General features: G+C 39.3%; 1 protein-coding gene across 1 annotated transcript in view; it reads right to left on the bottom strand.

The window, feature by feature from the left end:
- lonp2 (lon peptidase 2, peroxisomal) overlaps positions 1-8568 on the bottom strand; it is a 31044-nt gene extending 22476 nt beyond the window's left edge. The window contains exons 1-4 of the mRNA XM_063896669.1: positions 8069-8568; positions 5002-5137; positions 3841-3954; positions 554-685 (exon numbers count right to left, since the gene is read on the bottom strand). Of these exons, the coding sequence (XP_063752739.1) occupies positions 554-685; positions 3841-3954; positions 5002-5137; positions 8069-8301 (615 nt within the window). The 5' untranslated portion in view covers positions 8302-8568. The remainder of the gene's footprint in view (positions 1-553; positions 686-3840; positions 3955-5001; positions 5138-8068) is intronic.
- Between the last annotated feature and the right edge of the window lie 5324 nt (positions 8569-13892).

The raw sequence follows: 13892 nt of genomic DNA on the forward strand, positions 1-13892 counted from the left end.
ACACAAATAGATTCACTTAAGAGAAAATCTTTGACGCAAGCTTACTCTACTGTATGTGTCAAAGTTCAAAGGCATAGGTCATAAAAAAATAATCTGATAAATATAATATAATAGAAAAATGTAAAAAAAAAAGTTTAATTACGTTTAAATAATCAAAAATAAAAAAATGTTTTAAAAAAATTGTGAAAGTGACACAATATAAGAGTAAATGGAGAAATGATCAAATTATATAAATGTAAAGTAGGTAATATTACAGAATGAAAATGTATGTAACAGTATTGACATAATTTCTCAATGGCACTATCTAATGGTAGCCTTAGTTACATCCCATTACGGATTCAATGTAGGGACACTGCATTATGAAGAAACACTGCACACATGTTTACAGTGACTCACTACAAAATAAATAAATACGATTATATTTCAACTGAAAATAATGAAAAATGGTGATATCCCATTGAAAACAGGCTTTAAACCCTGAGCTACTTACGGTTATATCCAAGTAATGGGTTTGATTTGATTTGGGAAACACAGAGCTAACATGTTACTTCACCTGGAGTTTCTCCTTGTTTGAGGTGCGGATCATGGAGGCTACCACATCAGGGAGAGTTTCCTTGGGCAGACTGTCCAACAGACGCCTGAACTTAGCCACCACTGGAACAGACATGTCCAACATACCTAACAACTACACACACGGAGGGACATGGAAACACATTGGTGTTAGATAACACAACTTTTTTAATTTCCAAGGTTATCAATTCAAAGCGATTAACCGTTTCTATTATTCAAAGGTTATGTTACATACATTACACATTTTATTTGTCACACAAATGTTTGTATTTTTAATTTGTTCATATATTTATATTTGCCGTAGACATTTCTCTTTATTTTAGTTTTGGGGTTTTTAAAAATAGTATTTAAAAAAGTAATATTTTACTCTTTTTCTACAATTTAATTTTCTTACTGTGTTTATGCATGCACCATTTGACACCAAAGCAAATGCCCTGTATGTGTAAACCTCCTCGGCAATAAACCTGATTCTGATACATTTTACTCCTCTGTGTCTCCAATGTGTGATAAATGTATATCAGTCTTTCTGGGTCTTGGTTCTCTTTGTCTGCTCAGAGGACTCTTCAATACTCTCTGCCAACATTCCGCAGTTTGGCACGGCACAGTCGTTCAATCAGCCGGAATTTATTAGTCAAAAATATGCTGCAACGCACCAGCAAAGGAAGAAAGGCAGTAAAGAAGAGCTGCTTCATGCTAGTTTACACATATATCAACAATTACCCCTTGACACTCATTTAACAGAGCGTGTCATATAAACAGCTGAACAAACACATTCTGTTTATGTGGTCAGGGACAAACTAGGGGCAAGAGGATCAATCAGTCTCAATCATCAGGGCTCAGGCAGTGCTGACAGTCACTGACAATTCGTCTAGCTGGTTCCACCTTTAAACTTCATTACACGGCTTAGTCGAGTACTTGTTTGTGGTCAATTTGTATAGCCTGCAGCCTGCTATTTCTTTATAGCTATATCTTTATAGCGGACCATTGCTAGATATAAATGACCATTGCTGAGCACACTGTGATCAAGGGAACAAGTGCATTCATATCAATCTGCAGAAAAAGGTCCAGTCAATTTAACGTAAGCTTTGGCCAAAAAATATAGCTGTTATCCATCCGTTACTCCCCCAGATTACACTATTGAATACTTTTTGAAGGTTCTCTTTAATATATGGTTGGCAGATTTGGAAGCATGACAACGAACAAAAACAAATAAAAATTGTCTGAAGGACATACTTTTTTATTGTTGATAGATCTAGAACCATAACATGAACTACTGTACATGCGATCTGTGAAAGAATCGAGAATTTCTGGGTAGAGGGATGTAACCTGGAAATAACAGCTCTGTAGAAATCACTGCTTTATCTCAGTGGCAAAACTGTGGAACCTATACACCGAGTTTAGTTTATGAATGAGTTAATTCTCTTCCTTATTGAATTCATTATATTATTTAAATAAAATGATAATAGTATATTTTAAAAAATATATACTTTTCTTTCCTAGCTCCAATATATGCACCAAAATGAAACCATTGTTTGTGACTAGGACAAAGAATTGATAAACACTTATCTCTTACCAAATGTTCTTATTTTTTCAGGTGCTCAGGGGATTTTTTCTTGTTTACTACCCCTCTATTCCATACTAACAAAGCACACCCTTAAAACAAACACATACAGTGGGGCAAAAAAGTATTTAGTCAGCCACCAATTGTGCAAGTTCTCCCATTTAAAAAGATGAGAGAGGCCTGTCATTTTTATCATAGGTACACTTCAACTATGAGAGACAGAATGAGAAAAAAAAATCCAGGAAATCACATTGTAGGATTTTTAATGAATTAATTGGTAAATTCCTCGGTAAAAAAAGTATTTGGTCACCTACAAACAAGCAAGATTTCTGGCTCTCACAGACCTGTAACTTCTTCTTTAAGAGGCTCCTCTGTCCTCCACTCGTTGCCTGTATTAATGGCACCTTTTTGAACTCGTTATCAGTATAAAAGACACCTGTCCACAACCTCAAACAGTCATACTCCAAACTCCACTATGGCCAAGACCAAAGAGCTGTCAAAGGAGACCACAGACAAAATTGTAGACCTGCACCAGGCTGGGAAAACTGAATCTGCAATAGGTAAGCAGCTTGGTGTGAAGAAATCAACTGTGGGAGCAATTATTAGAAAATGGAAGACATACAAGACCACTGCTAATCTCCCTCCATCTGGGGCTCCACGCAAGATCTCACCCCGTGGGGTCAAAATGATCACAAGAACAAAATCCCAGAACCACACGGGGGGACCTAGTGAATGACCTGCAGAGAGCTGGGACCAAAGTAACAGAGGCTACCATCAGTAACACACTACGCTGCCAGGGACTTAAATCCTGCAGTTCCAGACGTGTCCCCCTGCTTAAGCCAGTACATGTCCAGGCCCGTCTGAAGTTTGCTAGAGGGCATTTGGATGATCCAGAAGAGGATTGGGAGAATGTCATATGGTCAGATGAAACCAAAATAGAACTTTTTGGTAAAAACTCAACTCGTCGTGTTTGGAGGAGAAAGAATGCAGAGTTGCATCCAAAGAACACCATACCTACTGTGAAGCATGGGGGTGGAAACATCATGCTTTGGGGCTGTTTTTCTGCAAAGGGACCAGGACGACTGATCCGTGTAAAGGAAAGAATGAATGGGGCCATGTATCGTGAGATTTTGAGTGAAAACCTCCTTCCATCAGCAAGGGCACTGAAGATGAAGCGTGGCTGGGTCTTTCAGCATGACAATGATCCCAAACACACCGCCAGGGCAACGAAGGAGTGGCTTCGTAAGAAGCATTTCAAGGTCCTGGAGTGGCCTAGCCAGTCTCCAGATCTCAACCCCATAGAAAATCTTTGGAGGGAGTTGAAAGTCTGTGTTGCCCAGCGACAGCCCCAAAACATCACTGCTTTAGAGGAGATCTGCATGGAGGAATGGGCCAAAATACCAGCAACAGTGTGTGAAAACCTTGTGAAGACTTACAGAAAACGTTTGACCTCTGTCATTGCCAACAAAGGGTATATAACAAAGTATTGAGATGAACTTTTGTTATTGACCAAATACTTATTTTCCACAACAATTTGAAAATAAATTCTTTAAAAATCCTACAATGTGATTTCCTGGATTTTTTTTTCTCATTCTGTCTCTCATAGTTGAGGTATACCTATGATAAAAATGACAGGCCTCTCTCACCTTTTTAAATGGGAGAACTTGCACAATTGGTGGCTGACTAAATACTTTTTTGCCCCACTGTACCTGTACAGCCGCCTGGTAGAACTTGTGTGAGAGCTCCCCCAGCTCTCCATCTTCTGCTGTGACCCCCTCTGAGGCTGGGGTCGTATACTGCTCCAGTTTATCCAGCTGCTCCACCTGAAATGTTTTCCAAATGGAGAGGCACATATTGAAGTCACTTTGGAGAATCTGAAAAAAGGTTTATTTTATCCTATATTGCCTATAAAAGGAGGAACAATTGGTAATGAAGTCCCAAATCAGGGATCCACCTTTGACAATAAATGTTAACATTTCTCAAATATTTCGTTTTTTGACCATATTAAAAAAATGGCAATGGTCCTACTGAACTTTTTACACGTCTATTGACAAACAATATTCCACATACACTCACTGGCCTCTTTATTACATACACATGTTCAACTGCTTGTTAACACAAATATCGAATCAGCCAATCAAATGGAAGCAACTCAATACATTGTGGCATGTAGACATAGTCAAGAGGACTTGGTGAAGTTCAAACAGAGCGACAGAATGGGGATTTAAGTGACTTGGAATTTTTTGCAGAATTTGGTGTTAACAACTTGAAAGCATGGATCCATCCTGCCTTTCATCAACGGCTCAGGCTGTTGGTGGTGGTGTAATGGTGTGGGGGATATTTTCTTGGCATACTTTAGGCCCCTTAGTACCAATTGAGCATTGTTTAAACGCCACAGCCTACCTCAGTATAGTTACTGATTATGTCCATCTCTTTATAACCACAGTGTACCCATCTTCTGATGGCTACTTCCAGCAGGATAACACACGTCACAAAGCTCAAATGATGTCCAACTGGTTTCTTGAACATGACAATGAGTTCACTGTATTTAAATGGCTCCACAGTCACCAGCTGTCAATCTTATAGAGCACCTTTGGGGTGTGGTGGAATGAGGGAATCGCATGATGGATGTGAAGCTGTGTGTGATTCTATCACGTAAAGGGGATGCAACCCGGTACTAGCAAGGTGTACCTAATAAAGTGGCAGGTGAATGTATATCCTGTCACAGGCAAATGGATCAATGATTTTACAAAAGGGTCCCCACTTCCCACATTATTTATAAACAATGAATTTTGCATTTTGATAAATTCTAGGAAAGACCAGATTTGTTATCTTAAATGTTCAATTGTCTTGATATGAAATAGTTTTACCTCTGCCAGGACAAAGGGTCGCTCCTTAAGCATACTTGTTACACTAAAGCGACACAGTCCAGTGATGAGGAGGGTGTAGTGGGGCTTTGGCCAGTTGCTGCCCACAACCTGCACAGCTATACCTGCTGTACCAATTCTGCAGAGAGAGGAAGAGAGTGAAACACAGGAGGTGATGATAGACAACCCACTGGAGAATGGATGGCTTGTCCTGAGCTTCATGGTGGTATTATCTTATATTTAACTATAAAGTGCCCTAACTGTTTTTCTGTGAATGGTTCAGATTTACACCTTGGAATTGGTCCGGATCAAACGACTCTGTTATAATCTTTGAGGGTTTTAAGTGCATTGTGGGAAAGTCTTTAATTTAAGTCTCACATCAAAAGTCAGTGAAGCTTAGCAGACTTTAAAGTTGTGCATTGGACCAAATGAACATTACTTAAAAGCTTCAAAGGTTGTTTGTTTTTTTGTCACATACAGTTACAGTTTAGTTTTGCTGTGAATATGTTGTGTTACAACATGAATATATATAAGACAGAAAACAAATAAAAACAATCAAAATAGTGCAAGCTGAGGAGTTCAGCAGTCTTATGGCATGTGGGATATAACTGTCCCTCAGTCTGGTGGTCTTACCCTAATTCAAAGCGTTATTTCCTGTAACCAAGAATGAGTCACATGTTCAATTGTTTGAGAAAAGCTTTCAAATGTATCTTCAAAACTTCTGCTTGTTTCTGAGCCACATCCAAATTTATCTTCTGAGGCTTTTTTTCTGCTCAGGGTTAATTGAAGCAGTTGTAATAAAAGACTTCCAGGAAAACAAGCTGAGTAAAAGTGTTTAGGGTCATTTGGAACCCATTCAAATGCTGACACATTTTTAAAACATGCAGTGTCTGGGCCTCAATGACTTGAGGTACAGACGTTTTTTGGGGGGGAAACAAGTTTTATCGGCAGGAACCCCAAAAATGACAATTTCTTTAAAACAACCCCAATAGATTATTAAGAACTCAGCGGCTAGAATTGCTAAAGTCAGTGTGCATGATAGCAGGACATGTATAGCTATGGATCGATACAATATACTAGCAATTCAAGAGTTCTTGGCAATGTTCCCTGACTTAACAACCCCCTTACACACACAACATATGTTACTGATTATGGGCTTGCAGTGGCGGGATATCAATTCCTCAATTTTAAGTGAAGTTGAGTGGAACTGACAGCTGCCACAGAGTAGATGACAACAGTTTGGCAAGGATGGTGGCTGGTGTGAGAAGCCATTTGAAGGTGCTCAGGCTCTAAATCAAAGAATCATGTACTGCCTAAATTGGGAAGATGATTAAATAAACAGCATATAATCCCAGCTTCCCCTCAGAAATCAAATAGTACTGTAGTCTACTACATTGACACAAGGATATCAGATTGTCTTCATTATTTTAAGACTTTCAGCGTCATGGAGCATTTAGTCTTTTTTAAATAAACTATTTGTTAGCAGTGCATGGCCACAATGTATTGCTACATTGCCAAGTTCAGTGCTTTAGCCAAGGTGGTAGTTATTCCCCCCAGTAACCGTGGCTGAAATATAGACAAACCATCGCTATTTAGTAACCAGAATGACCCGGTAGACTGTAGGTGAAAGGTTAATGTCCACTTCTCTGTACTCACCTGCAGTGCCACTGCTTAACTGTAGACTTCTCGAGAACAGATTACTAACTGCCACTTCTTTTCTAAAATGACTGTGCATATAACAAAAAATACCATTTTGAATAAATATTAGGGTCATGCACAAGGCCGGACTAAAGTTGCTGAACAAAACAAAAGTTTTTTTCTCTCTGTTGCAGTTGCATAGATCAGTTAGACCAAAGAGAGAAATCAGTACATCCAGAGATGTGACAAAACAAATGCAAAGCAATTTGTCATGGGAAAACATGAGACAATAAACCATTTTGCAGGGGGGACTGCGCCTATTAGACACATTAATGCGGTCAGATCTGCAAATTAACATGATTTAATTTGGACATGGGTTTGTGTTAACCATTCAAATGTAACTAAATGAAGAATTAAAAAATCTTTTTGAGGTTAGCTTAATAACCCTGAATTTAAACTCCTGAGCTTGCACAATTGTATTGTTTTTGTATTTGATTTGTTTTATGTCTTGTACATATTCATATCGCATTGTTAAGGAACATCTGTTACCCACGTTTTTCATTCAACCTTTGAAATCTTAAGAGTCCAAATAAACAAAAGAAAAATAATTCATGGATTAGCATTATGGTATGCTCTGTAGTGCCAGTGAAATGCCATGGCCTACATGTTTAATGAATTGGGACATGGTGTTACACAGAAGTGGAAGAAGTACTCAGATCTTGTACCTAAGTAAAAGTAGAAGTAGCAGAGTGTAGGAATAATCTGTTACAAGTAAAAGTCCTGCATTTGAAATGTTACTTAATTATAAGTATTAACTCAAAATATGCTTTTTGTACCAATAGTACTTATCATGCAGATTGGTCCATTTCAGAATAGTATATCTATATATGTTTTGATTATAATTATTGATGCATTAATGTGTTTATTTTTAATAACTGTGTACTGCAAGGTAGCTTGTGAATTTACTCCAGGTGCAACTAAAGTCTGATTTAAGTGATGATTATATTTAACATCATTAATCCAAAATCTGTAAAGTAACTAAAGGTACTAAATAAATGTACTGGAGTAAAAGCAAACTATTTACCTCTGAATTGTGTACAAGTTCAAGTTAGCATAAAATGGAAATACTCAAAGTACAAGTGCCTCAGTACTTGAGTAAATGTAGGATACTTAGTTACTTCCCACCTGTGGTGTTACCTAAAGTGTATCCACTCTTGTCGAAAAACTGAATAGAATGTATAGTAAGCTATCTTATTCTCCCCTTAACAGTGCTGAACATAACTATTTGTCATGACCCCTAAGGTTTGAAGGGGTCTCCACTCCCAGGTTGTACTGTACAGTCATCTGGTAGGCCTCCATAATACAAACAAAAACAACACAAAGGACATAAATGTTTACTCTTTATCTTAGTATATAACTAAAAGTTGATTACTTATGCAAGTTGGGAAGGTCATCGGTGTCTTGCTCTGGGTCTCTGGTGTTGGGAATCACTCCTATGATAGTGCTTTTCAGAGAAGTTCCCTTCAGCAGCCGCTGGCTGACCAGCTGCATGTTCCGCGGAGAGTCCACGCTGAATCTGACGGTGGAGCCTGGGAGGAGCACCCCTTCATGAGTCAGTAGCAGCGGCAGGCGGCTCGGTATCTGAATTCCGCCAGCAGAGGACATTGTGTGCTGTTTTCACAAGCAAAGTGGGTCACTGTCTATATAACACAACTCTTGCAAATAAACAGGCACACCTCTTACTGTCAAAGACCTTTGGTATGGCTTCCGAGTCGTTCTTTCAAAATAAAATTGTAATTTTAACGCAATAACATAATACAGTAACCTTGGAAGCGTACAATGAAGTTAAGCATGTGTTTTGAGTTAATGTCACTGAACATAAATGCAGTGGGTTTGGTTCTTACAATGATTTTTTGCAATATGCTTGCCCTAAAAATTGAATACAAATTCTTCTCACTTCTTGCCTTGGAGGACTTCCTGTATTCTCTGTTAGGGCTACGGTAAGTACAGAGGGACAAACTAGACGTTATTGCAGTAGTACATTGACTGCAAGAGAAGTTGATTCTGTTGGACATGTACTCTAGTCTAGATCAGTCTCAATACTAATGTATGCAACAAATAAGATCACAGACGTTATTTGTGAATTATATAGAAATCACTATCTCAACAAAAATGTGTAAATCCTTTTTTTTTTTGCAATAGAAAAATATGTTTCATTTGCACAATGTATCTAAAAAGATAACTGTTATAAACACAATAGTTTAAAAAATAAAACAGTTATAAACAAAATAGTTTTCGTTGTATATATCGGTGAAATAAAGTAGATTAGAAAATAACATTATCTCATATATATTTTTAAATAATTGTAATAGAAATCCACATAATGATACAATTTCTATTACTGCTTATAAGGATTATAACACCTCACTACATTAGACGCTTTGTATGATCAAGGTCCCAAGCTCTGGAATTCCCTGCCTGTGGGTCTGAAGCTAACGAAATCAGGGGCATCCTTTAAATAAGCTCTTAAAATGTTTATTTTCCCAAAAGGCTTTATTCTTTCACACTTTTTAATTTACAACTTTTCTTTCGTGTTTGTTTGCGCAATTTCAGTATTATCTTTGATTTTGGTTCAGACATACAGTGGGGCAAAAAAGTATTTAGTCAGCCACCAATTGTGCAAGTTCTCCCATTTAAAAAGATGAGAAAGGCCTGTATTTTTATCATAGGTACACTTCAACTATGAGAGACAGAATGAGAAAAAAAAATCCAGGAAATCACATTGTAGGATTTTTAATGAATTAATTGGTAAATTCCTCGGTAAAATAAGTATTTGGTCAATTACAAACAAGCAAGATTTCTGGCTCTCACAGACCTGTAACTTCTTCTTTAAGAGGCTCCTCTGTCCTCCACTCGTTACCTGTATTAATGGCACCTTTTTGAACTCGTTATCAGTATAAAAGACACCTGTCCACCAGGGCCGTAGCCAGCATTTTGGAATAAGTGAGGTCCATGATGGCGATTTCTAAAAAATATATATATAAATATTTTAAATTATATTGTTTTTTAGATATACATTTATGTACATGTATAATATATATATATATTTTATGTATTTATTAAATTACAAGTCACACAAGAGTTTTATTGTTTAAATGTCTTTTAATTGTATAAACCAGCATTTTCACCCCAAAAAATGTACTGTACTATATTTACATACCACCATGTTTTTAAAGAATATAGGGGGTAACTTTGAACTTGATGAACTGAATGATGAATGATTCCAAAATAAAAATAATATTCAAGTAGAAATAAATCATTGCAAATTACAGCCCCTAAAAGTACAAATGGCATCACCTAAAATCTCAACAATCAACTTTTTAATCAAATGCAAGCTGAATCCTCCTATGACCAGAGGCATCCCACCGTCGAAGGATATTCTCCCGGTCCACTTCCACTTTCTGATGCACATGCATCATCGCCAGGCCCGTCAGTCTGTCGTTGGACATGGTAGATCTAAGCCATGTCTTTAGTCTTCGCATGGCTGAGAATGACCTCTCACAGGCACAAGTTGTCACTGGCAAGGTTAAGAAAATCTTCAACATACATTTTATGTTAGGGAAGAATGACAGGTTGTGTTTTTGTAGAACTTCTAGGGCAAAAGAAGGAAGGGGGCCATCTTCAAATTTATGTCTCCAGCGCTCAATTTCCTGTCTGGCAGTGTCTTGGTCAGGGAGGTCTTCGTGGTACCACCGAAGCATCTCATCCTCTCGTGCTGGTGTTAAATATTTCAAGGATGATGGCACCAAGTATGATGCAAGGATAGGGGGCTTATTATTCTTGGCAAATCTCTCATCCAACTGAGCTGTGATGTGGTCCAAGAAGGGGTAGAAGAGATTTATCCTGTAATGGTCCTCCACTGATTCTGTGGTCACGTTTGCTCTGTATGTTTGTCTCACAGATACCCTCCGCTTGGCTGGGACAACACCTATTGAATTAGCCAATGCAGTGGCTTTCTCAAAGCACAACCTGGAACCTTTGTCCTCTCTTTGGTTGGCGATGACCTGCCGCATGTTTCTTGCTTCCTCATAGGCTGTGAGGATGTCCAAATTTGTAGTCTGCAGCAGTTTGGTTAAAGGATGTATGTATCCAAGTATTTCATTTACCATCACAGCTGTAATTATGGTCTCAAATGATTCCATGCTGTGCCTGAGGGTGGCAGCCTTTGCAGAAACAGAAGGTTTTTCAACCCCCATTTTTTCCAACACAGAATGCACCGCTGTGAACTTCTCCACAAATGCGCTGAGGGTGGTTGATCTGCTGCTCCATCTTGTGTCACTCATGAGTGGGATTCCTGATTTTTTTGTTTGTTTGGTTTCTGCCTCCAAAGCACCTTTTCTGGCACTAGATCCTGAAAAGAACACTGCAATTTCCTCAATAATAGACATTGTATTCCTCACTATAGGCAGATCTGAACAGCCATGCACTACAACTAAATTAAGTGCATGGCTCCTGCAGTGGGTGTACATTGCCCTGGGATGAACATCACTGATTCTTTTTTGGACTCCACTCACATGGCCACTCATTGTAGATGCCCCATCATATCCTTGGCCCCTTAAATACTCAGTGTGAAGTCCCCATTCAGTCAGCTGTCGAAGAATTACTGTGGCTATTGTCTTCGCATCTTGCTGAGTCAAAGGGCAGAATCCAAGAAAGTCCTCTCTTATTTCAGAACTCTCTCCCTCCCCACTCACATACCGAACGCAGAGTGATAGTTGCTCAATTCCACTGATATCCATTGACTCATCAGCTAAAACAGTGAAGAACTTCGCTGTTTTGATATTGTTGATAAGAGTCTCCCTTATGTCCTCTGCACAGCATGCAATGAGATCATTCTGAATTTGTGGGGATATGTATTTTGCATTCTTGGCTGCAGTCTCCAGATGTTGCTTGAGTGTAGTGTCAAATTATGCTTTCCAGTTAACAAAATAGTTAAAATTTCCATTTTCACTGGATCCCTCCCAGTTCCCCCGGAAAGGCACATTTCTTTTCCCTAAACATACAATGATGTCTATGATGGAGAGCAAAGCCTTGCGGTTAGCCATGACCTTGTCATCATATTGCTTGCTGATAACAGATTTAATATCTTTCTTTTGGCCTTGTGTGATCAACATCAAATTTTCAGCCAATTCGGTGGCTCTCTGGTATCCCTCTGAATGGCTATGCCTTGGGATCACGCCTCTTTTATCACCAACTGCATTTTTCCAGTCAGTAAAGCCCTTTGTAAGGAAGCTAAAGTTTTTTCCTTTTACTTTATTAAAGCAGAGGCAAGTGGCACAATAAGCTGCATCCTCAGATGGCGAGTAGCTCAGCCATTCATAATTTTTCTCCCACTGGGGATTGTACCTCAGCTGTTTTCCTCCCAAGGTACGTTTGGGACAGCTATATCCCTGTGGTGCTAACCACCGATGTTGGAGTACACTTTTTTTCTCATCATCTGTAAGGGCATCACCATTAATAACTTGGTTTTTTACCCTAACCGGATCAAAGGGATGCTGAGGGCATGAACTTCCAATTTCTTCTCCCCCTATTTCCATGTTTCCCTGCCCCCTGCTGTATTCATTCTCTGCGCTTCTCTGCCCTCCCTCCTCCACTGTGTGCCTCTGCGCTTCATCATCCTCTGCGCTTCTCTGCCCTCCCTCCTCCACTGTGTGCCTCTGCGCTTCATCATCCTCTGTGTGCCTCTCTCCTTCCATCTCTGAATGACTCTCTTCTCTGTGCTCCAGCTTACTTTCCCTATTCTCTCTTTCATCCTCCTTGCTTTCCTGTTTACTATCTCCATCTCTGTCCTTTTCTTTCTTTTTCTTTGACAGAAATGTATCCATTGTGTTTTGTTTTAATCTCTTGGACATGGTTGGCCTGCTCTTTGTGACTTGTTTTCTGTGGAATGGGTATATTAAAATCAATATGAGCTGAAAACGTGCTAGATTAACTGAACATTAATATCTAAAGGTGCCCCCTCCAAATTTAACCCATAGCCTAACCCAATAAAGTCAATAAGACTAGATGCTTATTAATCTACCTGAAAAGGAAGCTTTGGCTGATCCTACAGTATGGGTCTAATGCCAAAGTAGCCAACAAATGAGCTAAAATATCCGTTGAAGTCGTGGACAGTCCCAAAACGGATATTTAAAACGGATATTTTGCTCATTTGGACACTATTTTAATGGTACAGGGTAAAATAGTAGCCTACTTTCACTTACCAAATGGTTTCTTGACGTTGACACAGGCTAGAAGTTACTGTCGTTACTGCTATCATTCACACACTGACTTCATGTCGGCTGAACATTCTTATCCTCGCGTCGCACGCGCGCTTTGTGTTATTTTTTTTCTTCACACGTAAACGCAAAAAGCCGAAAGTGCACACAGGAAACCGAAAACAAAGCCCATGGATGTTAACCACAATCTGCAAAGCACGTTTCACAGAGGTTTAATGAGAGGTTTTTAATGTTTGATTCAGTTGGGCATTTTTGACGTTCAAAAAAAAAAAAAAAAAAAAAATGAAATAAGCGAGGTCCGGACCTCCCTTACCTCTAATGTGGCTACGGCCATGCTGTCCACAACCTCAAACAGTCATACTCCAAACTCCACTATGGCCAAGACCAAAGAGCTGTCAAAGGAGACCAGAGACAAAATTGTAGACCTGCACCAGGCTGGGAAAACTGAATCTGCAATAGGTAAGCAGCTTGGTGTGAAGAAATCAACTGTGGGAGCAATTATTAGAAAATAGAAGACATACAAGACCACTGCTAATCTCCCTCCATCTGGGGCTCCACGCAAGATCTCACCCCGTGGGGTCAAAATGATCACAAGAACGGTGAGCAAAAATCCCAGAACCACACGGGGGGACCTAGTGAATGACCTGCAGAGAGCTGGGACCAAAGTAACAGAGGCTACCATCAGTAACACACTACGCCGCCAGGGACTTAAATCCTGCAGTTCCAGACGTGTCCCCCTGCTTAAGCCAGTACATGTCCAGGCCCGTCTGAAGTTTGCTAGAGGGCATTTGGATGATCCAGAGGGGATTGGGAGAATGTCATATGGTCAGATGAAACCAAAATAGAAGTTTTTGGTAAAAACTCAACTCGTCGTGTTTGGAGGAGAAAGAATGCAGAGTTGCATCCAAAGAACACCATACCTACTGTGAAGCATGGGGGTGGAAACATGCTTTGGGGCTGCTTTTCTGCAAAGGGACC

Source organism: Eleginops maclovinus, chromosome 2 (assembly GCF_036324505.1).
Source record: "Eleginops maclovinus isolate JMC-PN-2008 ecotype Puerto Natales chromosome 2, JC_Emac_rtc_rv5, whole genome shotgun sequence".
Taxonomy (NCBI): Eukaryota; Metazoa; Chordata; class Actinopteri; order Perciformes; family Eleginopidae; genus Eleginops; species Eleginops maclovinus.